The following is a 25,749-nucleotide window of genomic DNA, read 5'->3' on the forward strand; positions in this document are numbered from 1 at the left end:
TTTGTTTGTTTTACAAATCATTTATTGTTTGGACATTGGCATATCTAAAATAGGATATACATTGCTACATTTCTAAATGAATATTGATTTTTCATACTGCACAAGATAATGTTGTGATGCCTAAATTCACTTAATAACTTACCAGTTATCAGCCATAACATGAAAATAATTACCAGCTTATATTATACAAGTTTTAATATCAGTGGAGTTTTTTGTTGCATTTTCTTTGGGTATAAAATCTTTAACCAGACATCTTGGAGGCATATTACGATAATGCATTAATGTTAATTTATACAACTTTTAAAGTAATGTATTCATTTATCATGTATATCATCATCAAGCAAGATTAATTATGCTTTTGTTCAATCTTATTTCTTATTCACACTATCTAATGCTAACATAACGGAGCTTAATGTAAATTATTAGTATCATTTATTTTCGTAACAATGCCCTACATGTAATCAGTGGCCACAAAACTCCATACATACCGTATGTCAACAGATTTCCACAGCATTGACATGCAATTTTTTACAAATATATCAGCACATTTTTTATTTTTATTAATGGTTACTTTAATTATGCTTTTGGCTAAACAATAAGACAGTAGAACAGCTCAGATTTAACGCATTCTTGCAGTATTTAAAAACATCCCACAGAATTCTACAGTGCAGAAATGCAACAGAATGTCTGCAGAATGCACGTGGGCCTAATGAGCTCTAAGACCACATGCACCAAATGCTCTTGGAAGAACTGGTGAAGACATTGAAAATAATCAAGATGGACATTGATTAAAAACAATGATGATGTGTTGTGTGCGTAAGAATCAGCCTGATGGGAAGGGCAAGGGCTTCTGGGAAAGAAGGGATGAAATGAAAGATTGAAATGATAATGAAAAAGACAGGATCTGGGAATTAGGAAGAAAGGCAGTGAAAGATAGATGGATTAGTAGCATTCTCCAAATTCTACCAACACCAAAAACACTTTTTCTAATTTGCTCCAGCTTTCCTCTCTGTTCTTCCTTCCCTATCACACTTGTTTTCCTTCTCTCTCTTGCTGTTCAGACAGTGTGTGTCCTTGCTTTGAAAATGTGTTGTTCCTTGAGGAGAATTAAGTCCTGTTCACTGGACATACTGTGTGTGTGTGTGTGTGTGTGTGTGTGTGTGTGTGTGTGTGTGTGTGTGTGTGTGTGTGTGTGTGTGTGTGTGTGTGTGTGTGTGTGTGTGTGTGTGTGTGTGTGTGTGTGTGTGTGTGTGTGTGCGTGTGTGTGTGTGTGTGTGTGTACTGGCTGAGTAGCCCCTGAGGCTTCATGCTGGGAGCCCACCCAGCTGACAGTCTAGCTCAGCCCAAAGTCCCATCCTCCCCAGCCAGACCACCCAACCACCTGATCCCAGGACTCTTCAGATACATCAGTGGGCTCATGTGGCTATACATATGTCACGTGTATTTTATTTTTTGCCTGGCATATGTATGTGTGTATGAAGCTTGAACAAAATTCAGAATTAAAAAATTGGCCTTCTTTCAATTCATGTGTTGGAATTTTAATTTTATAGACCACGACTCACTGGAAGCTAAATTGAAATGTGAATTTGAATGACAGGAAGTGGAATTTACTAAATTACTATGCAAATAAATTCGAAAGGTATGGAATTTTGGAAAATAAAAGGTTTTTCCACCTCAGTTCATAAATCTATCTGACTTTATGCCTATGAATTCTTCAAACTTAAAGACTTTTTAAACTTCTCTCAAGCAACAATCAAAAAACTGCTCATAAATCACACTATATGAATTTTAATATACTTCCTTAAATTTGAACCGAAATTGTATGTCTTATTTGCCAAATTCAAATTCTGAATGGAGCACAACCCTAGTATTTATGTTTCTATAAGTTTAGAGGTTGCTCTTTAATAGCTCAGGAGATTTAATTAAGTTCTCATTTATGTTTCATTTAATCAACTTTGTGTCAAATCTTTCTATTAAACCAGAGCTTCTCAAGCCTGTCCCCACCACTGCATTTTTTTTAATGTCTCACTCATTGAACATACCCAATTCAAGTCTTGCAATCTGATGAGTTGAATCAGGTGTGTAAGATGAGGGAGACATCCAGGACAAGTGGATCCCAAGGACATGTTTGAGAAGCACTGTCCTAAACTTCCATAAGAATGTTTTTAAAAGAAACAAAATTATAATAAAGATATTCATGTTGAAGTAGCCAGCCCTACTTTTCCCACTCTGAGCAGGATTCGAATCGGCATCTCCGGCATGGGATGCGGGCAGGCTAACTAAGTGCACTAAAGACTGCAATCTCTAGCGTGCCGCTTGAGGCCAAGGGAGTTGACCTCTGTTACAAAGCTGACCTCTGTTACACACTCATCCCCCAAAACCTCACTCCCATCCGGGTCACGGCACCAAATGTAACCAGCCCTACTAGACTCACTCCGAGCAGGATTCAATCCATCATGGGAGGCAGGTGGACTAACAAGGATGCTATAGACTGCAGTCCTTAGTGTCAGTCGTCAGTGCGCCTCTTGAGGCCAGGGGAGTGAAGTTTACTCGCACAGCTTTTGCTAGCTGTTACATTGACATTGATAGCTTAGATAACATGGTCTTGAAAACTTGTGTATTAAATATTTTTAAGTCTTCTACTTCTACTTTGAAGACTTTCGTATTTAAACAAAGTTGGGATCTCTTTGGAAACTCTAGGAGAGAACTGATATTTCTGGGGGGGGGGGGGGGTTGTAAGGAAAACTCAAGAAGCAGGAGTCTTAAGCAATTACATTGCAGTCTTAGACTTGCTCATTTGTAATATTTCTTTCTCATGCCACGTGGCATCTTGTTGTCAGGGGTGTGCCGGAGAAAGCGGAATGGTAGGATGCTCAGAAAACCGGAGGGAAGACTGTAATGCACGCACATGCTCGAGCTAAAACCAAAGAGACACCGCCAACATGCACAAACACACAGTGGCGTGAGGATAAGCAATGTATTAGTCATCTATTACAGGAATCAGTCTCACACTGGGGCTGTTTTCCACTCTTGCTGGATGCCTTGTGAATTTCCACCCATGAAATAGAGCTGCTTTCTTCCCCCAGACTCAGCTCACAGAAACTCGCTGCCCACGGGAGACGGCTCTGACCTGGCAAATCTCTGCTTACAGTGGGTCAAATTCTCCACCAGCAGTGTGGATGATACAAAACATAATCCAGAAAAGAGAGGCGCAGCAAGTCTGACTTCACCCCATGAATGGACTGAATGGAGGAGTGTTAGCCGAGCTGGTCGATTTGAAAGCATGCACCTGGTGTGATTCAGGTGTGTGTGAAGGGTATTGTACATGCTAAATGGATTTCTCACCTCTCGCTCTTTGTGGAATGGACAGACCAGCCAAATCGCCCTCACTGAGAGCGCTCTCAAGGCCTTGGTATATATCCTCCCTACCAAGAATGAAAGAAACAGAGAAAGAGTTTGAAAGGGAGGGACAAAAAAAATGAGGTGTGTGTGCGCGAGAGAGAAGCAGAGAGAAAAAAAGAAAACAAAATTGCGTTTACAGTTCAGGCTGCCTCTGAAATAATTTTCCATATCAGTGCAACTGCATGAGCCCAGTGGGAAGGGGAATATGATTTTCTCCATACAGTGCCAGTGGAAAAGAAGAACTCAAATCAAAACAAGATAGAAGAATGCTGGGAAGAGAACGAGAGAGGCACTTGCAGGTCTTTACATCAGGAATCCTGTACTGGGAGCGCTGTAGTACTGTTGTTAGTAGATCTTTTCTGTTTGGAAAACACACAAACCATCATTCAGTCATCTGTCCAGAACCTGTTTGGCCTGTCCAGTAGCCCACCGAGATCTATTAAGCTTCGGCCTCTGCTTCCAGCTCGGCACGCCAGGTCAATCCAGAGAGCAGAAGGGGTTGACTCCATGTTAATTCTACCCACTCTCTTGGTTGCTCCGCTTTCTCCCCTCGGGTTGGGAAGCAGCTCTTGCTGTGCCCCAGGTTTTGAACAGGGTCCTGTCATTAGTTAATCCTGAAAGCTTCATCTGATATTCCCTGGATAAGTCCTTTCCTCTCTTCCCATGCCGACACTCAGGATAGAACAGAGGGTGGATCGAGGGGACGTGGAATGATATTTGGCCCCTGAGCCAAAGTGCTCTTGTGACAACAGGCCGATTAGCATGAAAACAAATGCTCGTAGCAGACAATTGAATCGTTCCCTGTTTGGAACAAATGGTGGCTTTGCTTGTTGCATGTAATTAGCCTAGCCGAGGCAGGCTGACAGCATCCATATGTCTGAGAGGGTGCGAGACCGCGTGTGAGTTTACCGTAAGCGCTGGAGCGTAGAGCGCTAGCCACTAGCGCAGCATTTTTAGCAGGAGAGGAGTCGCAGGAAGCAGCAAAGGGAGGAAGAGAGATTTAATGAGGTAGAGAGCACGAAAAATGACAATTCAACATAGCTGCTGTTTGCTAAGATAACAATGAAGTGATGGCGACAGCAAGATGCTGATCCCGGGGGAATGAGGGAAGGTTTTCCTCATTAAAGGCCAGGGTGGTGTGGAGGGAGGGTGACGGGCATGCAGACCCGTGATCTGGCCAGGTGGAAATCCATGTAGATAACACGGCTACTGAGGATGAGATTGATGTGTACGAAAAAAATGTAGCAAATAAATAGGAAAGAGTACTAAAGTAGTAGGAGAGAAAGAAGTAGGGGTGTGAACCTACACTGGTCTCACGGTTCGGTTCAATTACGATTATCAAGTCATCGATTCGGTTCGATTCGATTATCTCGATGCATCACGATGCATTGACGATGCAGGATGCACTGCATCCTTATTTTTCAATTTTGCTTCACATGTATACAATTTTGTCAATAAATACAAGCAGTCAGATATATGAACTGAACCTTTAATTTTACCTCAAAAACACGCTTCTTGAATGCATCAAACATCAAATAAAACTCAAGTCTGGGCACAGAACACAACAGCAGCATTAGATTAGAACACACAAAAGTAAGTACTAAAAGTGCATAATGCAGGGAGTGTACTTAAATACTTAGTGCAGTGTACTTTCTTGTAAAACATTTAAATATTGACAAATGTATAAACATGAAATCAAATTACAAACCAAAATAAACAAGAGGCCAAACCTACTTGAATATAGTAGTTCACACCGCCGCCGACTTGAGCTTCCAAAGCTACCGGAAGTCATTCATTTTCAATGGAAGCTGGCTTCTCTCAGCTGCAAGGAGCGTCAAATCCATTGGCGTTGCGTTTTGGGCGTTTTGAGCGTCTTGAGCGTCAATCAGAAAGTTGAAAGTAGCTCAACTTTATGGCAATGAGCTATGACGCGGTTCAGCGGCAAGAAACAACCAATCGGAATATAGACGTCCTCCGCGCTGGCTGATTCCGGAGAAACACACGATGTAAACTTTCGTTCCTACCAAAACATTAGTTCCGATAAAATGGAGGAGAAGCTTATAATCGCCGTTGCTGGGTTTCCTATCATTTATGATATGACGTTGTTTGCTTATAGGGACCAGTTACAAAAAAAAAGAGACATGGGATAAAATAGCTGGGATAGTTTACATTTTTGTTCTTAAAGTTTAACTTATTTTAACTTGAATGACGCGTTTTTTAAAACGCTGTGACATGCGCCGAGACGCGGCAAAAGACACAGAGCTCGAGCACACAGTCTAGCGCGTTTACATAGTTAAATAGAAAAGCAGTGAAGTGGAATGCAAAAACACCAATCTCATGTGACATTTCATGTTGTGACACTTCTCCCTGAGCGACCAAAGCCTCAACAAGCTTCCCCGTACTTTTTGACAAGCGTCCTTGACAGGGCTTCCAGAGCTTCTTTGCCGCTCAAGTCGGCGGCGGTGTGAACGTACGGTAAGCACACGGTGCTGACGTCAGAAATGCGTCAGTACATTATAACCGGTTATGGGCTATTACTGAACCGATACCGAATTGTCCTCATCTGCATCGCGGTGCACCGCAGAAGCGATTAATTTTGACACCCCTAGAAAGAAGCAGAAAACGGTACTGGCATTAATTTTCTGGTTTATGCTAGTTACAAAAGATGTCACCCAAATATTCACTATTGGACATTATTTTTTTGTCCCAAGCAAGTGTGACTTTATATCGCTTAATGTTGCGATCAAGTTATTCATATTGCAACTTTATATCGCCCAGTGTGACTTTATATTGCATAATTGCAGCTTTAAATCTTTCTATGTGACCTTATATCTCACATTTGCATCATTTCGTACAATTGTGACTTTTTATCTCCTGATTTTGACCTTAATGTGACTTCATATCTAGGAATTCTGAAAGCCTGTCTCATAAAGTGATTTCATTTCATGTTTTAAACTCTTAGAAAATACCTTAAAAGTCTCCTAAGAAATAACTTTCTATTTTTTTACTCTGAGGCAGAAAAATGCTTCCATAGATGGGACAGAGAAGGTGCAATAGAGAGAAACAGGGAAACTGCTCAGGTCATATTCAAACCAGACCACTTCTCCGATGGCTGAGGAATCTCATTCATCATACCAGTTTAGAAGCCTGGTGTAGACATCAGCATGGTAGCATCCAAAATGCCAAATATGTTGGTCTTTTCAGCAGGGGTAGATTAGCATGAATAGCATGAGAGAAGAAAAGATGAATTTGCCCCTCCTGACCCAGTGTTGCTGCCATTCCGTAGTTAGTAGTGAAGGAGTTTATTGCTGTCTGTGCAAACTCATTTTTGGACAATGGTCTGTCTATGTGTGTGAAGCTGGTGTCCTATCAGCAAACCCTGAGTTGACCCAGACTGCCGTGTTTGCTTTGTAAAGCACTGTGTGTACGTGTGTGATTTTTTATTTTATTTGTGTGTATGGCTTTAAAGTTTGACCTTGTACTGCTGTGTTTAACCCTCTCGCTGGCTCTCTGTTTTGTTCTAAAGGTAGAGTGATTTTAGAGACCTGCTGATCATAGAGGGGTTTTTTCGCACCCAGGGGGGTTGATTCAAACATTCATACATGAAAATGGAAGGGCGGCAGTGCCAGCAGGGAGCTGTGTGTGTGTTGTGTCCTGGAGTGTGTGTACGTCTGCTCATCACCGCTATTGTTTCGTCTGCTCTGTTTGACTCTCATCTTCATGTTTCACACACACACTCACACACACACACACACACACACACACACACACACACACACACACACACACACACACACACACACACACACACACACACACACACACACACACACACACACACACACACACACACACTCTATCTCTCTCTGAGGATGGGCTCTTTCAATAGTCTGGGTGTGATTTTTGAGTGACAGCTAGTGTTTGAATTAACTGGTTTGTTAATAAGGGGGCTGAAAACCCGTCGCTGATTTAAAATTATACCCGTGTGAGTGTTGGCTTGTGGGAATGCTTTTAATTGATCTGGAATGGAGACGTAACAGCTATTTGTCATATTTGAAAATGTGGTTGGACATGTCCTCCCAGTTTTCCAAACCAAAATTATACGTAGTCCCAATCCAACATATGGAGCTGATGAATAGCACCTACTAATTTTTAAAAAAAACAGAAAGACAGCCATTCAATTTCACCAGTGTTTTGTGGCCATGCTGGCTTATTAATGTTTTGTCCTTGTGGTTTTCAGAAAATCAGATCATGAGTTTCTAGCCTGGACTGAACTGTTCTTGCCAAACACCACCATCTCTGAAAATAATCTTAGGCCAGTACTCAAGGGCGATAGAGTTATCTTCAAATGTCTGTGCCATAAAACTGGATGGGTTATTTTTTCAGCTAGCATGCTATAAACATGTTTACAGTTGAACTAACTTTCAGTCATGACAACTCTCGGAGTGGATTATTTCAACCGGCATTTATTGGCATGGGGCATGGAATATACATAGGCTTGACGAGATCTGCTACGCTGTTGCTGCTGCTGAGCAGATACAAAAATTTGTTCAGCTTAGTCAAAAATGACAAACAAAGGAAAGGCTTCATCAAAAAATGGTAAAGCCCCCGTAGAAGATCTCTACAGGTGGGGCTGGGGAGGAGGAGGGATAACAGAAGCTTTCATAATTGCGTAACGTGCCGATCGCAGGCTAGTGTGCGATATATATGCTTACATTGATCTGTAAGTACTTCTGACTGATTGGCTGGTGCCACGGCGTTGAAAGAACCAATCAGCTTCAGTTAGAGTTTCATGCCTGAACTATGTATTTAAGTAACTTGCTCAGCACAATTGTCTTCAAACTGTTGCACCGCCATGCTAGTAGTTGAACTGAAAGAAAAACTTACCATAGAAGACTGTTTATGCTTATTGTAATAGTGTATCTTGTGGCAACTCTGAGAATGCATTGCATTTTGAGACATTGGAATGGCGTTTGCGTTCACATACTCTGACATTGCGAACGCAAACGTCAGTACTAAAGATGGTGATTAATGGTTAAATTAAAATGTGGCATAAAAATGGATGTTATTGGATGGATGGATGTTATTCAGGTGTGAATTAAATATAAATAGATCAACAAAATCAATAAAATCAACTATAAATGTTGTTATTTTTTAAAACTTTTAAATAACTTGCTTTGCCAGATTCTCTTCAGATTGTTGTTCTGCCCTGTAGATCTGGCAGTATCTGCTCTGCCTGACAGAAAACTAATCATACATGAAAAAAGTTTATGCTAATGCTCGCTAATTTCCCCCCTTGAGGCAACAAGTAAGAGGCAATTGTGAGTTACACTTTATTTTAAAGTGTCATTGTAACAGTATAATTTTATATTTAAGTACTGAGCTTGTTATAGTGCCCCTTATGTGGCAATACTGAGAATGCAACATGTAATTGTTTTATTATTATGATTTGTAATCGGAGCCGATAGCCTTGTGGGCAGCACTCCGACATGTAGCGTGATTGCACTTTGGGCGACACAAGTTCGACTACAGGCTTGCGGATCTTTCCCGCTCCCGTTCCCCTCTCTTTCCCACTTTGCTTCCTCTTTACTCTATACTATCCTATCATAATAAAGGGAATAACACCAAAAATAAGTTAAAAAAAAAAAAAACTTATGAATTGTATTTTGACACATTTGTTTCAGGCCTAAACCTTTATCTTACAAAAAAACAAATGTATTTTTTGCATTACTCCTTCACTTCATGGTGTTGCTTCTAGACTATTCGTCATTGTTTTCTTTTTCTCTTTGGGTGGTGTGCAGTTCTCTGTTTCTTTACATGCACGATGCACTTTTACTGTCCAGCAAACGATGCTCCGTTGTTCCCGCCAGCTGTGCTGTCTGTGCCTACACAAACACTCCGACCCGCAGACCTGGCTGTCGGACTTCGGCGATAGATCTTTGGGTCTTTGGTTTTCTGCCGTGTGCCGTGCGCTTTTTTGTCTACTTCATTGTTGCCGGTTTAAAATTCCTCCTCCTCCTATTTGTCTTTTTCTCAAATCACTTTTCCTCCTCTGCGACATATTATTTCATGCCTCTGTGTGAGTTATTTTGTGTTTTTACGTACCTCCTAAGAAGCTGCATAGCTGTGTTTAATAATCCTGCCATAGGACGACCCACACGTGACACACTGACACACACACCATTGTGATTACTGCAACTCCTCGCTGCCAAAAGTTTGTGGCAGTTCTGGGGTGTGGTGTGTCCCAATCCTCTGGGAATTAACTCACTTCCAGTCTGACCCCCTGTTTTAAAATACAGATGCAAAGTTACACAATCACACACTTACAAGACCACACACCCACTCATACGGCCTCTTCCCGATTCCCAGGGGAAGACGCTTCCTCTGAGTTACAATTTAATTCATGACCAGGGAATACCACTGATGGCATATCATAAAAAAACCCACAAAAAATGATGAATGAAATTAAAATTTAAAAATGCAAATCTGCCTTTTTTGGCACAACATTCACAAATGACATCACCAAGGAGGAAATTCCTCAACAGCAGCCAATCTCTAGTGGTTCTTGGAAAAAATGTAGCATGTTCTTCACAGTTTGAGCTGTAGTTGTTAATCTGTCCACTTTTTTTATTTCCTGACTGTCTCAGTGTTCACTCCAAGATTTGAAGAAAAAAAGTAGAAATGGATGAAGTTTGGATGAAATGGTTATCCCTGAGGAGATTACGTAAATTTGTTCATCACAGATATTATTTTATGATATTAATTTTATCCTATTTTATTCTATTTTTCACCACAGCACTTTTCTTGACCAAAGTTAAAGAATCTACAATATTCAGTGTAAACATTTGAAATGACTAAAATCACGTGTGAGAAACTGACTGAAATGTAAGTTTTTAGTCACTGAATCCTTGACACCTGCCTCAGCTTTCCTTGACAAGTTTATTAGAGAAGTTTTGAATTAATCATTTGATCCAGTTTAATCAATTGGACTGATCTGGATCATGAGTTAAACTTACTGTTATGACCATGTTGTTGTGGTTCTGGTTGTTTTCTTCTTTTGTTTTTGTTGGTTTGATAGGTGACTGGGGTGTGACTTGAGCACACCTGAATCTCTCGATGGATCCTTATTTAAACGTGCAGTTGTTAGTCACCACCACTCTTAAGATGCTGCTTAGGCAGTTTGCCAGACCAGTTTTGAGAATGTAGTTTTGTTTCGCATCCATGGATTTGTCCTTTTATGATTTTTATTTTGTTTATTTTTGATGTAATAAATTATTTTTTTAGTTCGTTTCACCAGGTTGTCTTCCCTTAATGTCGCATCTTTGAGCCAGGTGTGACATATGGGGGCTCGTCCGGGATTCAGTGACCCAGTGATCCGGTTTCAGCAGTTAACAACTCACTGGATGGGAAGATTATCAGTCAATGCCTTAAATTTCTGTTCAACACTCAAAACTATTATAGCTCTATTTCTTCTAGCAGCATATCTACAAATGTAATTTTAGAGTGCAGCCTGGGGATAGGCCTTCAGTGGGAGCAGGGTTACACATTCAGTACCATGTTCATTTTAATCCTTCCTGTCTCTGCCATTTCTGTGTTTAGGAACAGAAATGATTAATGACTAATGCTAATTTTACATGTGGATTACCCTAAATACTCCCATGTCAGTTTAGACTCATTTGCACAAGTGATCGGGCCAAAACCAAACGACTTCAAAAATATCCTCTCTACGGCACAATCCCAAACTGACTGAGTCACGGCTTAGAGACGCAAAGCAAACAGGCAATAAGAGAAGTGTGCTTTTTCTGCAGACCCTGCCCTTCCTCCCTCCCTAAGGCTATTTATTATGACTGTGAAGAGAGAAAATATTGGGGTTTTTCTGGAGTGGCACATGTTTTGGGGGACAGTGAGATGTGGGGTTGTGTGAGAGCGTGGAACCCAGCTGTGTAAACATTCCCTCACTTCACACACACATATGCGGTAACCACTCCCCTGACAAAACCCTTAATATGAAGTCTCTTATGCCCCTCCTCCACTAGCTCTGCCATATAAGACATGTTCCAGCTCTCACACTAATGGAGCTACAAGATGTGTGTGTGTTTGTGTGTTTGTTTGTGTGTGTGTGTGTGTGATATTTACAGTTGGACTTTTGTGTTTGTGATTTTGTGGAGCTTGCTTACAGCTTACAGTCACTCATGTTTACACGTTACCTAGTTATCTCTGCAAGTATATCTGTTGTTCTTAAATTTAGTACAGGCTTCATGTTCCATATGTGCCGGGGTCCTGTTCACCCTATCAGGGTTTATTTTGCAATATTAACTGTCCAAATATTATCCCTCTTATTGCACAACTACTTACCAAGTAAATAATGGACATACAATATTGATGAGAATGAGTGAAATTGTTTTATTATGAGAGGAGAGAGAGGATACAGAATGATACAAGAGACATGAAACTGGAACAGTTATGCTGGAAATCGAGTGTTGTCAATTTAGAAGGCTTTATATAAAACATTTGATAGCAGATTGACCAATCAGAAACGGGTATTCAAAAAAAAAATCTGTTTATTGGGGGAAACAATCTATTGGCAATACCTAAAATAAATTCATACACATATTTTATTTTAACTACCTAAAACGTAAATTGTTAAATTTTAGATTGTCTTGTATGTATGTATTTATGAATGGATGTATGAATGCATGTACTGTATATGTATGTATTTGTGGGCACACACACACGCACACTTATATTTTTATTTATTATATTTTTACATGATAAAATATTTATAAAATAAATAAAATTGTACATATTTTGCCTAAACTATTTAATTTATTTATTTGTTTATTCATTAATTTATAATTATAGTATAGTATTTATTTATTTGAGCTTTCCATATAGAAATTCAACATAAAATATTGAAATATTATTTTATTTTATGTTTTTTTTTAACTTATACCTAAGCTATATATTATGTATGTATGTGTGCATGTGTGTATATATGTATGTACGTATGTATTTAACAATATATAATTTGGCAAATTGATATGGTTTAGGTACATGCAAAATACTTTGAGTTTGTTTCTGTTACTCTTACTTCTCTATTCTCTTCTCCACCACAGTTGGAGCAGCACTTGTGTTATCTCTGTCTGTTGAACTGAGTACTCAGCACCAGTAGACATAAACATCCTCCTGTGAAGAGAGACATAGAGAGAGAGAGACAGCTGTTGCAATGTACACACACAGACCCATTAGAACCTGGAGCTGTTGTGTGTGCCGATGGATTGCACTTCATTTGGATCTCTGACTTAAACAAGTAACACATAATCCAAATCTCTGACTTTACTTTTTTCCCCCCACTTCATGCTCTCTGTCTCTCTTTCTCTCTCTCTCTCTCCCTCTCTCTCTCTCTGTCTGTCTCACAAACATGTCTTGTTCCACTAAAGGGCAGCGCTTGGGGACTCTCATTTGATGACAAGGCTGAACATGCACTTGTGCAATTGGCAGTTACATGAGTGTGTATTTGTGTGTGGCAGACACACTCGGGACTCCCACTCTTCAGGATTCTTCCTTTTAATTCCTTAATTGGATTAATGTTGCTCTGAGCCTGGAATCAGGCGATTAGTATGCACATGACCCGATTTCCTTAAGCGCTCGCACAAGAGTCACTCTCTCTCGTTCAGCCGTGTTTCGCACCACGGACATAAATAAACACACATTCCCTTTGGGGATCCGCCTGACAAGACAGCATCATCCTTTATAGCTCACTGTATTCCCGCCGTAATGACTCTGTCGCTGTTGTTTTTTCACAGTGACTGGGCTTCCCCAGGTTCAGCGTGCCTCCCCACACACACTGTTTGGGCTACATTTCTTTTTATACCTCCCGCCATCCTTTCCTTTCCTCCAATCCCTCTGTTCATGTATCAACAGCATTTATTTTCTGCAGTTTGGTTTATTAGAAGTGGTGGAAGTATGGGGGAAGTTAGTAGGATGGGCGCAATAATTTCTGCTTTTGCAGCGGCGTGCTCGAGACGGAGGGGAAAAAAGAGAAAAAAGTCAATAAAGCAGAGCAAATAAGAGGAAACATTTTATTAAAGGGAAGTTGGCGGAGGGCATAGAGGAGAGGAGGAGCGAGGGCTTTATGTGCTGTTCAGATGGTTGGGTACGGCGGGTGTAGTGCAAATCAGACTTGTGGCATAAAGTCTGGTCCACTTTACTGCATATTTTGGCCAAAAAAACGCCAATCGAAAGCTATATACAGTTCACTTGTCTCTATGTGCTATTTAGATTAAAGCTCCGGTAGGTAACTTTTCTAAACAAATATTTGCTAAAACTGTCATTATGTCCTGACAGTGGAATATGAAACAGATAATCTGTGAAAAAATCGAGCTCCTCTGGCTCCTCCCTGTGGTCCTATTGCCATTTGCAGAAATACACCGCTCCCGGTCAGAAGCAACCAATCAGAGCCAGGAGGAATGTCTTAGCAGTGTCAATCACGCTCGTGTACGCGCTGATCACCCCTCTCTTGCACAGCACGAGCGCGTACTGTCGTTCGTGACTCTCCTGTTCGAACTCGTTCATCCAAATGAACAAATCTTTTTTCATTTTGAACGAGTCTTTTTCTGAGTCATTTCGTTCATTCAACGAACAAATGACTCGAAAAAAGATTTGTTCATTTTGCTGAACGAGTTCGAACAGGATCACGAAGGTGCATCACAGAACAGAGCAAGGCGAGCATTTGTGCTTATAAAATTTAACGTTTTTTATTTATTTTTGAAATGACCGATCGTTTCGCTAGATAAGACCCTTATTCATCGCCTGGTATCGTTTAAAGCCCTTTGAAGCTGCACTGAAACTGTCATTTGGTCCATGAAACATTTGTGTCCTATTGAAGTCAATTATATGTAGAAAAAGCCTGGAATTATTTCATCAAAAACCTTAATTTCTTTTCGACTGAAGAAAGAAAGTCATGGACATCTTGGATGACATGGGGGTGAGTAAATTATCAGCAAAAGTTTTTTTAAAGTGAACTAATCCTTTAACGTTATCTTACTAGCTATTTATAACTTATAGAAAGAGTGCAACGTTATAAAGTTACATGTATTGCAAAATACATAATGATTTGAGGACCAAGTTTGTAGTCAAATTATGGGAAGGCCATAGTCAATGTAAAGCATATTGTTGATGTTTCGTCCCTATTAGTGAATGTTCCATAACTGTTTATAATCCGCCGTCATCGGTGGTCCTGCTTACTAGCCTGCGCGTTCACGGCAGGCTTCGCTGTGGGGGAGGAGCTGTGGAGGGAGGGCTGTAGCGCAGCAGAGAGCAAGGGGGTTGGACCTGTAAGTTGTGCTTGTTCAAATTTTCAGGCTACAGCCCCGTTCACACCGCCAGCGACACGCAGCGACAAAGCGACATGATCCCATTCATTTCAATGGAGCGCTGGCGACATCCGGCGACACGAGCGACATTGACCGTTGGCGACAGAATGTGGGCGTGTCAAGCGACAAGAGACAAGCGACAAAAGTTGAGAAATTTCAACTTTATGCAAATGAGAAGCGATTTTCGCGAGCGACAACCAATAGGAAAGAAGCCTTTTCAGTGGAGCTCACGTCACCGTCTCGAGTGCAGGCAAGACAGAAGAGTTCGAGGATGATTACACTTTTTAATATGATTTAACTGTAACCACATATATGGATATAATAAAATGATGCATGGAAAAGAAACTGTCGACAGTCTCAGTGAGTTTAATTCATACATTTATATTTTACTAATCAACTAATTTTATGATGCAAGTTTAGTACTGCTGCAGATCATTTTAGTAATTTATGACAGTATGAGTGAGTTTAATTTGTTGATTGATCGATCATTAATCTAGTAAATTATTTAATCCACTGAACACTGCTATGGTAATATAAAAACACTCTCCCAACAGCATATATTGTTTCTTTTTAGCCTAATTCCTAGTCAAATTAAAATTGTATAGTGGTATATATCACTTGTGATGGTATTTTGGATAGATATGGCCAGACGTGCAGTCTACCAATAACATTAGAGCAACAGCACTACGAACGCCCACAAGCGACATCACAGTACAGAGCCTAGCGACATACAGCGACAAAGTCGCTGGCGGTGTGAACGGGGCTTAAGTCAACATTTTCTCAAAACTCCCTACTGCAGCTTTAAATCCAGTGATTATTATTCCTCTCAAGCTCTCATAATATTAACCTGATGCCTTGTAAACACTGTTTTGTTACTCTCCAGGCTGGACCTGTGTGCACTGAACTTGCATGGCTGTTGCTGTTGAGTTTCAGATGTGCTTTCCAGTTTTCTGTTCAGACTATTCATCAGACAGTCAGTGTCGGCAGTCTGTGGTTGTGCTGTCTGAGGTTGACGCTACCAATGGTTGAATCATGTAGGAGTATTTAGGTTCACATAAGGGTGGATCAGGTTTCCCTTTCTCCCTGCTTTTATTCGTTCAGTTTGAATGAATCATAGATTGAATATTTAGCTTCACCACGTCTCTAGGAGTTCAGGGCTGAATGAGCAGCTGCTGTGTTTTTCCATTGTTTTCCCTAAAAATCTCACTAAAAAAATCTCATCAATGATATTTTATTTTATTTTATTTTGTTAAATAAACAATGTGCCTCGATTTTAATTATAAGTAGTTTCTGAAAATATGAGGTAAAAAAAATTAATTTGACAATCTACTTTAATAACAAAATGTGAATCTTGTCACCAAAATTACAGACAAATGTTCATTAATGAAATGTTTGTTAGCTCATCGAAATGAAAAATTTCAATTTAATTAAAATATAAAATTTACAAAAATATTAGGTGAAAAAAAAAAAATAGTAATAAAATAAATTATATATATATATATATATATATATATATATATATATATATATACTAAAAAAGTCAAATGTTTAAATATTTAGTTTAACTTTCTTGTCAAATACACTTTTTTATTTTTATAAATGCATTATCTCATCAACAAAATGAATGTCAAGAGTTTAAGTTATTGAAATTTTATTTTGTGGAGGTGAAAAATGTTCATCAAAATATAAGGTGAAAACGCAAGATATTTGATGTTTTTGAAATGTTTTAAAGAAAACAAAATCTTATATAAATCAACATTAATAAATTTTTATTAATAATATATAAATTAACTTTAATTTTCTTGTCAAGTACTTATTTTGTGTCAAAATGTCTGTAAAATTAGATGCTTTTTAGTCAGAGTAAAATTGACTATAATTAATAAATGTGACGAGGAAAATCTTGACCTTGAATGCATATATATACACAACTGTTGACCTAACTAACTGGAAAAGACCTTGTACATTTGAAAGTGGTGGATTTTACCAGAATTGTGGAGACCACACCCATAATGCATTGATGAATAGAGCACAGTCCTTTCATTTTGGGAATGGAACCCATGGGAAGTGGGTTGGGACATCTGGGAGAAGACGGTTGTAATGTGTGCTGGGAATTCTGTAGCTTATATTATACCGCTTCATGTAGCGGGAAACTGTTCCTAGACCATCGCAAAAAGGCTACTTTCATCCTGAGGCGAGTGAGTGGGTGAGCGGAGACAAACTGTCTTGACGGCTGTGATCCCAGCATCCACCCCGGCTCCAGCGCCCTAACATCTTTCCAGAACTGTAATTCCGCTGGTCTTTTCCTGCTCTCTTGACTTTTTTTTCCCTGCTTGCTGTCATTTTTTGCCTAGGGCTTGAGCTGTGGCCTGGTGCTCTGTTTATCTTGCGAGAGCACTCATTTAGTAATTTCACACCCATAAACGTCTACCTTAACCTCATCCCTCTCACCCACGTTAATTAACTTTTATCAGTTTAGGAAATGAAACCACACTCGCCTTCACCTCGCTGTTTAATTGGTGGTGTTGGTTGTTTTAGAGGACACAAGGGCAGGGTCTTTGTCAAGGGAAGACGCACAGGAAACCACAGAGGTATACACTGAAACTAACAACAGTGTGTTCATGCGTGGTGTTTTTTCATCTGCACAGAATTCACTGTTCTTAATCTTGTAAATGTTGTGCAGACATTGTCTTAAGCGCAATTCGTTCTATTAAGTTCCATGTTTAATAAGCTGGTTTGATGATTCTATATGCTGCATCGCACCACGAGCGAATCATCTACGGTGAGCTGCCTTATCTTTAAATTATATTATGTCTGGAATGTATTAAAGTCGTGCCTCTGTAGCATATAGGTTAATCAAACTTATTGGAGTGTTGAAAATTCGCTTTGTTTCTTTGTGTTAAAAAAAAAAATATATATATATATATATATATTATAAATGATATGTTGGAAATGTAATGACTTCTCCATGTGGTTCTTATGTACTGTGCATGTGTAGTGGATTTGATTTAACCCTTGTTGGTTTGAATGTATAAAGTCTTGCGCATTTTCCTTCAGGGAAGAATAAAGTTAAATCACTTTGATGCTCTTCGATCCAAGGTTTCCTTATTATCATTCCACACCATCTTTTTATGCTCTTTTTTGTGCATCTGTGTTTTTTGGGTGATTTAGGTCAGTGGTTCTCAACATGGTTTTGCTTCAGGACCCAGAATTTATATTTGGACTTCAAGTCAATTTTAAAAGTCTGTTGTTTTCTGTGCTAACAGTGGTTTGTTGCAGTTTGTTCTTTGCATTTAGCATTATTTTGTCCCTGCTGGCTGGACAGACAGACACACAACTTTGGGTGTGCTGTGGTAATGATTATTTGGATGAGAGTGTATTACAGCCTGTTTCTCATTCTCCTTTGTAGGTATTGTCGCAAAGTGTGTGTGTGTGTGAGAGAGAAGCTACAGCAGAGTGATCACAGGGACTTCATTATGGGCACGGTGTCTTAGAACAGACTGCACGCTTATGCTACAAAACCCTCTCTCACTTTTTCTTTTTTAGTCATAGTTCTCCCCACAATTGCACTGTAATTGTCTAATTTGGTTAGAATGAATATTTTAGGCAGAAAATAATCCTCATGTATTTTCCCTTGTAACGGCTGCACTGTAATTGTGGAGGTCCACTACATCATTTTCAGTAATTCAATCATTTGGTCATTTCGTGGATTTGTCTGATTTTTAACCATTTTTTTATTTTGTCCTTCAGGCAGTGGACTGATAGGGAACTCCCCTGCCTCATTCATGGGAACATTTCTGGCCAGCAGTCTGGGATCTCCTCCCTCCCATCCCACCGGACCCCCATCTTCCCCCTCTTCTCCACCCTATCGCTCTGGACCTCACTCCACGGCCCCGTCACAGATCTGGTTCCCCCACTCACATGAAGGTGATGATCTATCTGTCTGTCTGTCCGTCTGTCTGTCTCTATTCTTCATTCTTTCTGTCATTCTGTCTTATTGTTTTGTCAGTCTGTCTATATCAAATTCTATATATTGTTCTTAGACATTTTATCTATCTATACTGTCCTTTTCTTCTATACTGGTCTTGTATAAATATCCAGCATGCTTTCTATATCCTAATATGGACCAACGCTCACTTAAGATTCAGTGTGCTGTGCTATATCAGTTTACTTCCTTCTTAATTTCAGATTTTTATATACAAGCATAATTATGTTTTCCCCTTATGTGCCCTTTGTGTTCTTATTTTTAAATTGAGACTGCCCTGTCCATAATGTGCAATATGTTCTTTTAAACATTTATAGATCTTTAAATAAATGTGTTTGTCTTTAGTGTGTGTCTGAGTGTAGAGTGTATTTGTGTTGCACATGCCTGTTCTTTTTTAATAGTATGCACCGCTGAGGACTTGCTATTGGTATTTTCACAGATTCGTGTACAACCGTGTACAAGTGTGTGTGTGTATCAGTGCGGGTTAACTGCTCTGTATCTGCGGAGTTCTTGGCAGCTGGCAGAATGGAACAGTAATTGTGGTTGGCAGCGAACACAGTGGTGTTACTGCTGGCACCCAGCGCTACTGTAACTGAATGACTGAACAAATCTGCGCGTGCGAGACAGAACGAGAGAGTTAGAGGGAGAGGAAAAAACGTGGCGCCATAGCCGACATAGTGCATATTCATCTGCGCTAAGAGCTTTATATAAACCATCAATAACCTACAACAATGACAATAATCATAAATATAATGATGATGCTTCTGATTATAATCATTAAAATAATAATAATAAAACTAATAGCAATAATATTAATAACAGAATGTGTCTATAATGATACAAACGGCCCCATCGTGATGATAAGAGCTCATTATCTGAATCCGTCTTTAATTGTGCTTAGCCCCTTGAAGCAACTGATTGGATGGCTCCGTTCCCCCCCCCCCCCCCCCCACCCATGTCCCTGCACTCCCTACTTCATTTGCATAAAAAGCATGTCATCAAAACGAGCCATGCAATTACCCCAGCCCCGTTCCCCTGGAGACGGTCCAGCTACCGATGATGTGACGCCCCACCTGACCCATTAGGCCAGGGGGGTGAAAGGGGGAGGCAGGAGAGAAAAGCGTTAGTTGATTGGATGCAGCAGGATCTCCTGTGCGGTCCAGGAAATTGTTAATTAATATTCATTACCTTTATGAGGATGGTGCTGTAATTCCTGTCGGCAATTTAGCAAATTACCTTAAAAGCAAAAAAAAAAAAAAAAGGCGAGGAAATTCATTTTGATGATCATTGAAATGGGATTTCATTGGGAAGTTGAGCTGGTCATAACGGTCATGTGGACACCCGACTGCCAAGAGACGTTGCAATTTGAGGCTCAACATTAGAGGATCACTGTTTTTGGGGGGTTGATGTGGGGTTTCCTCATCCAGGGCCTGGGGTCTCGTGACCCTTACGGTTAAACCCAACTGCAACGGTTTACTTCCTGCTCAGACAACCGACACTCACACACGGGGTGTACATCTGTGTGTGGATTTGTGTGGGTACGTGAATGCGGTTTTAACTGAGAGATGCCGATGGTTAGAAGCATCACCACAGGGAGGTGCTGGCTTCCGGACCCTGCTGAGTGTGTGTGTGTGTGTGTGTGTGTGTGTGTGTGTGTGTGTGTGTGTGTGTGTGTGTGTGTGTGTGTGTGTGTGTGTGTGTGTGTGTGTGTGTGTGTGTGTGTGTGTGTGTGTGTGTCCTCTCTGCCTTTTGGCCCCTCGGCTCCTCTTTTGGCTATGAACAGTTTGTGGTCAGGCAACACTTTTCAGTGCCTCCTTTATCTCTCCCGGTCAGGTGTGTGTCAGTGTGTTTGTGTAAATTAGTGTCTGAGAGAACGTGTGTTTGTAGTCATATCATAGAAATAAGCCAACAATGAGACATGCTGGCTCAACCTAACTGATAACCAGATACCTAAACGCCCAACCGCCCCATGGCAGACAGATCAGCCAGAGTTGTGTGTGTTTTCCAAACAGAAAACACAAGATATCGAGTGGACTCAAACAGTTACACTCCAAATATTCAAAACATGTTTTTTTCTCTCCCATGGAACACAAATAGTTATTTTGTCGATACGATGATCGAAGTTTACGATGCTCTTTTCTATGCAAGTATATATAGTGACTGTCAAGCTCCAAAAAGCACCATAAAATTGTCCCACATGAAGCCTGTGCTACCATATCGTAACTTGTGGCAAATAGACTGAAATTTTAGTTGTTATAGACCTCATGCACCAGAGAAACGTGCGGCCATCTTTTGAATTTTGTGTTTGAACTTCCGTTTTTGCAGCAGCTCTGTATATTTCTATGGCATCGCTGTTGAAGAGTATTTAGCTGTTGAAGTAACAAAAGTTATCATGAGCATTATAATGTTTGAAGTAAATGTCATAATGAATGTTAATAGACCAGGAAGTTTTTAAAACGAGTGGTTCATTCATAAACCTGTAAGATCCATGCTGTGGAAATACAATCCGGAAGACAGAACACAATGAGATCAGCACTGAAAAGGGGCGGGGCTACATAAGGTCTATACAATGATAATCTTCCCCTTTGGTGAGCTCTTAAAGTTATGAGTAAGAGAAGTAGCAACAAGTTTCTTCTGTATTGTAATGTACATCTGAGTGAAATCGAAAAATTCTTCAATGTATCGGAAAAAGAAAAGATTTAGGGCGTGGACTTGGTTCTGTCCATCAGTGAATTGGTGGGAGAAAACATGCATGGATGAATCACAATTAGATCAATAATATGCATTTAAAATAGGGTGAGTTTTTATTTCATGCCAATTTGAAGTGGCAGAGTCGGTGAGTTGAATTTGAGAACCGAATCCAGTTTCACTGAATTGTTCTTTTGATTTGGATCTTTTCATTGAATCGTTTTATCCAGTTTCGCAAAACCAGTATGAATAGGTTCATGAATCAGGTTTTGTGAAACTAGATGAATCAATGAAAAGATCTGATTTAAAATAATGTCATGAACTCTCAAAGGCGGAAGTCAAGAATTTCAGTTACTACGACTTATATTTTGGCTTCATTTACACACACACACACACACACACACACACACACACACACACACACACACACACACACACACACACACACACACACACACACACACACACACACACACACACACACACACACACACACACACACATCACACATCTATCGTATGATTTAGAAAGATATGGAATATAGCGCATGGGTTGAATAATTCTATTGTGGGGCTGTTGTTTTTTTGGACATTCTATTTTGGAGCTTGACTGCCACAATCCCCATTTACTTTCATTATATTGAAAATAGTGTGCAAAATTATTAAACCGTTTAAAATGAAATGTTCCTTTTAATTCTAAGCATGTTTTTCAGAGTTAATTAAGATTTTTAACTGTGCTGTTTTTTATCCATTTATCCATTAATGTTTTCCCTTAGAAATAAAGTGACTCTCTGTGCGTTCTCTTACGATCAAGTTAAAAGCAACCTGGACACCTGTTTTCCCATGTGTGAACCCTCTGAGGAACATCAGGTTGCGATTGTGCCTGACCCGAGGATGCTTGCGTTTATTCTGTCCCTCTTTCTTTCTCGCACACACTCTCACACACATTATGTGCCCTCTAAATCCTCTAAACAAGTGTTGTGTGAGGCATTAACCGCACAGCTGAGTGCTTCGCTAGGTGTTAATAAAACGCCCGGAGCAAGTAGAAGTGAAGTCGGAACAGCAAAAGATTCTGAGAGTTTGTACTTTGAGTGTGCGTGAGGGTGTTATGTAGGTCTGAGCGCTACGTTTGTGTGTGAGAGAGAAAGAGAAAAGGAGAGCTAGGGAGTTGGCTCAAAGCAACAGAGAGGGGATCACCTTTGAAGTCCCAGCTGGTGGAGGAAGCCAGGCTTGGCTTGGCACATTGCATGGAATGACTGTGAATGTGTGTGTGTGTGTGTGTGTGGAGTGTGTTTAGCCTGGGAAAAGACATGGAGACAGTTTGTATATTTCATAATAAATGAGAGAGTAAGAGGAAAATAATTGGTTACAGTAGCTCATGTACACCCACTCAAATATATGTTATCCCACACACACACACACACACACTCTGTCCAAATGATTGTTTTTAAGGACTGAATCCAGGAAGCCCCAATCGGCATGTTGCCAGCTGGCCGAACTCCAGTGTCTGGCGCCCAGCCAACGCACAGATCTGCCACCCGAGACTCTCTCTCTCTTTTTCATACGGCGTATTCTCTTTCTCGCCGTCTCATTGTCCATCTTTCTTTTATCTCTCACTCATTCAATACCTGAGTTTTTTCTCCTTGATGTACTGAACCACTCTTCCTCAACATTAATGTTTTTTTCTTCGTTCCTCTCTATTTTTCACCTTCATCCATTACTCTTCCCTTTTAAAACTTTCCCCCCCCCCATTATCTGTTGCTTTCAGGTTCTAACACCTTCTCTTACTATTGATTATCGATAGACCATCATCTTTCATTACCTTTTTCACCTGCTTCTCTCTTTTTATTATTTGCCTATTTTCTTTTTACATAAAACCTTCCTAACTCAAAATATAGATGCATTAGTCTGAAAAAAGTATCAGCTTCCACTAAAATATTAAGCTGCACAACTGTTTTCAACATTAATAATACTACATTATTTTCGAGCAGCAAATCAGCATATTAGAATGATTTCTGAAGGATTAATGTTAATGGCTGCAGGAAATTCAGCTTTGACATTATAGGAATAAATTACATATTAAAAATATAATACAAAAACATGTTGGTAGTAATACTTTGATAGAGAAAACAATGAGCCCTACATTTTTTAAAATGCCTGATCAACTTAAAAATCATCAAATGCACTTCAGGATTTTTACCATCTAGATTTCTTTTACTATGTGATCCCTTAGGCTAATGAACTATATTACTTGCTGGAAAGAATTGTTTATTTCAATTACGGTTATATAAAGATAAATCTTACTATTTATTGAACATAATAGTCTTTTATTGTATTGCTGTTTTGCCGTTTATTAAAGCAATAAGCCACCTGAGGTGCATTCGTTACAGTGGTTTTACCACAGATTTTGAAGTGAATCTGCCTATTGTGGCTTATTGCGTCTTTTTTCTTGCAGCCAGCCACAGTGGCCACATTCTGCAGCCGTTGATTCAGCACATCCCGCAATTAACAGAGCTGACAAGATCCCCTCCCCTCGTCCTCCTCTTCCCCTCTCCGTTCTGCTCTCTCCTCCCTCCGTCTGCCGGCTTCGTTCTGCCGCTTTGCTTCAATTAGTGCGATAGAAGATCAGAAGTGCGTTAGCCCTGTTTTTTTTTTTATATTGTATTGCTTTCTCTCTATATCAGTTTAAACGATGCCTTTTTAATGGCATAACAAAACGTGTATAGCAAAAATAAAATATAGCAATATTTATTTGTTTTGTGGTGTTTAGAAAAGTAAAGGTAAATAGATTTTAGAGACAAATAAACAAAAAATTATGGTAACACTTTATGTATAATGCATAATAAAGGTATTCATAATGTTCGTTAATGCATTATATCTTTTCATAAATAATTTTCACCAAAGTTAAAATGCATTATACTATTCACACCCATTCCTTGTTACATCTGGAATTTTGTGTTTTGCCGTGTTTTAATGCATTAAACTTTATGAAGGTGTAATATGACTGTGGTTACAATTATTCATGAGACCATTACAATGCATAATTAATGCATTAAAAATACTTTTATAATGCATTATACATAAAGGCTTAACTAAAGTGCTACCAAATTTACTTTTAATGAACAATTATGAATTAAGTAATGTAACAAAGGAATATCATCAAGACCACCAATGTTAAATATCTAGTTAAAGGAAATATGTGAGTAATTTTAGTAATTGAATTGTAATGATGAACAGCAACAGAGGCACGCATCTCTCACACACAGTCTCTTACTCTTCTTTTTTTTTTCGGTCAGGAGTCTTTGTTCACATATATACGATTACAGGGCTTTATGTGTCTCTGTGTGACTATTGTTCTCTTCCAGTCGGTTGCATGACATGCAGTTTTGTACTGAACATGGATGTTGAGTTTGTCATGCACTTGAGAGGCTGTAATCTGATGCACTTTATTGTGCCCTGCATATAAAGGTATATGATTCTGTCATGGCTCCATGGAGGAGCTAGTATTGAGTTACACTTACAGCACTTCTTAATGATTGGAACAGATTGACTAGTTAATTCTATTTTATTTTTTCGGTTGATTACTGGTACTTTTTTTTGTCACTGATTTAGTTATTTATATTAAAGAGTCCTAGCAATAAAATATGTTGAAATTGAAAATAGTAATTAGAAGTTGAAATCAGAAGTATTTTACAGAGAAAGATGGAGGTATGGAGTGGCAGTTAATAATTTGTTTATAATTTCTCATAGACTAAAGAGAAAATTACCTCTGTAAAAGAAACATTGGCGCTCAGCTCACCAGGGTTACACACACACACACACACACACACACACACACACACACACACACACACACACACACACACACACACACACACACACACACACACACACACACACACACACACACACACACACACACACTCTTTGACTTTGTTTGGGACACTGTCCAACACTCCCCACCTGTACTTTTCACTGCTTCTCAGTCTTACAGAACAAAAACAGTGTCTTGGCTTCTGAGCCCAATCTCAGTTTGATCTGGCACACTGAGCTCCTGTGGCTCCATCATTCTTCATTTAGATGAATACAGTTTTCATTCAGACTGGGGAGCTGTAGTTTACAATAAGTGTGTTTGATTAGTTGTGTGTGTGTGTGTGTCTCGTCACTCTAGCCTGTAATGGTCTTTGCTGGACTGCATTTATTGCTCATCATTAGAGTGTGATTGCTTTCAGACTGCCGTGCTGCTCTGCTCTAATTGTTGGCATTTAAATTAATTGTGGAACGGAGGGATTGGGGTGATTGT

The 25,749-nt window shown here is 39.6% G+C and overlaps 1 protein-coding gene across 4 annotated transcripts in view; it reads left to right on the forward strand.

Moving 5' to 3' along the window:
- bahcc1b (BAH domain and coiled-coil containing 1b) overlaps nucleotides 1-25,749 on the forward strand; it is a 106,649-nt gene that overhangs the window by 38,645 nt on the left and 42,255 nt on the right. For all 4 annotated transcript variants that reach the window (XM_077200466.1, XM_077200464.1, XM_077200463.1 and 1 more), the window contains exon 3: nucleotides 18,525-18,701. In XM_077200466.1, the coding sequence (XP_077056581.1) occupies nucleotides 18,525-18,701 (177 nt within the window). The remainder of the gene's footprint in view (nucleotides 1-18,524; nucleotides 18,702-25,749) is intronic.

The sequence above is a fragment of the Siphateles boraxobius genome, unplaced genomic scaffold, assembly GCF_051911475.1.
Source record: "Siphateles boraxobius isolate OS27281-9 unplaced genomic scaffold, OSU_SipBor_1 46, whole genome shotgun sequence".
Taxonomy (NCBI): domain Eukaryota; kingdom Metazoa; phylum Chordata; class Actinopteri; order Cypriniformes; family Leuciscidae; genus Siphateles; species Siphateles boraxobius.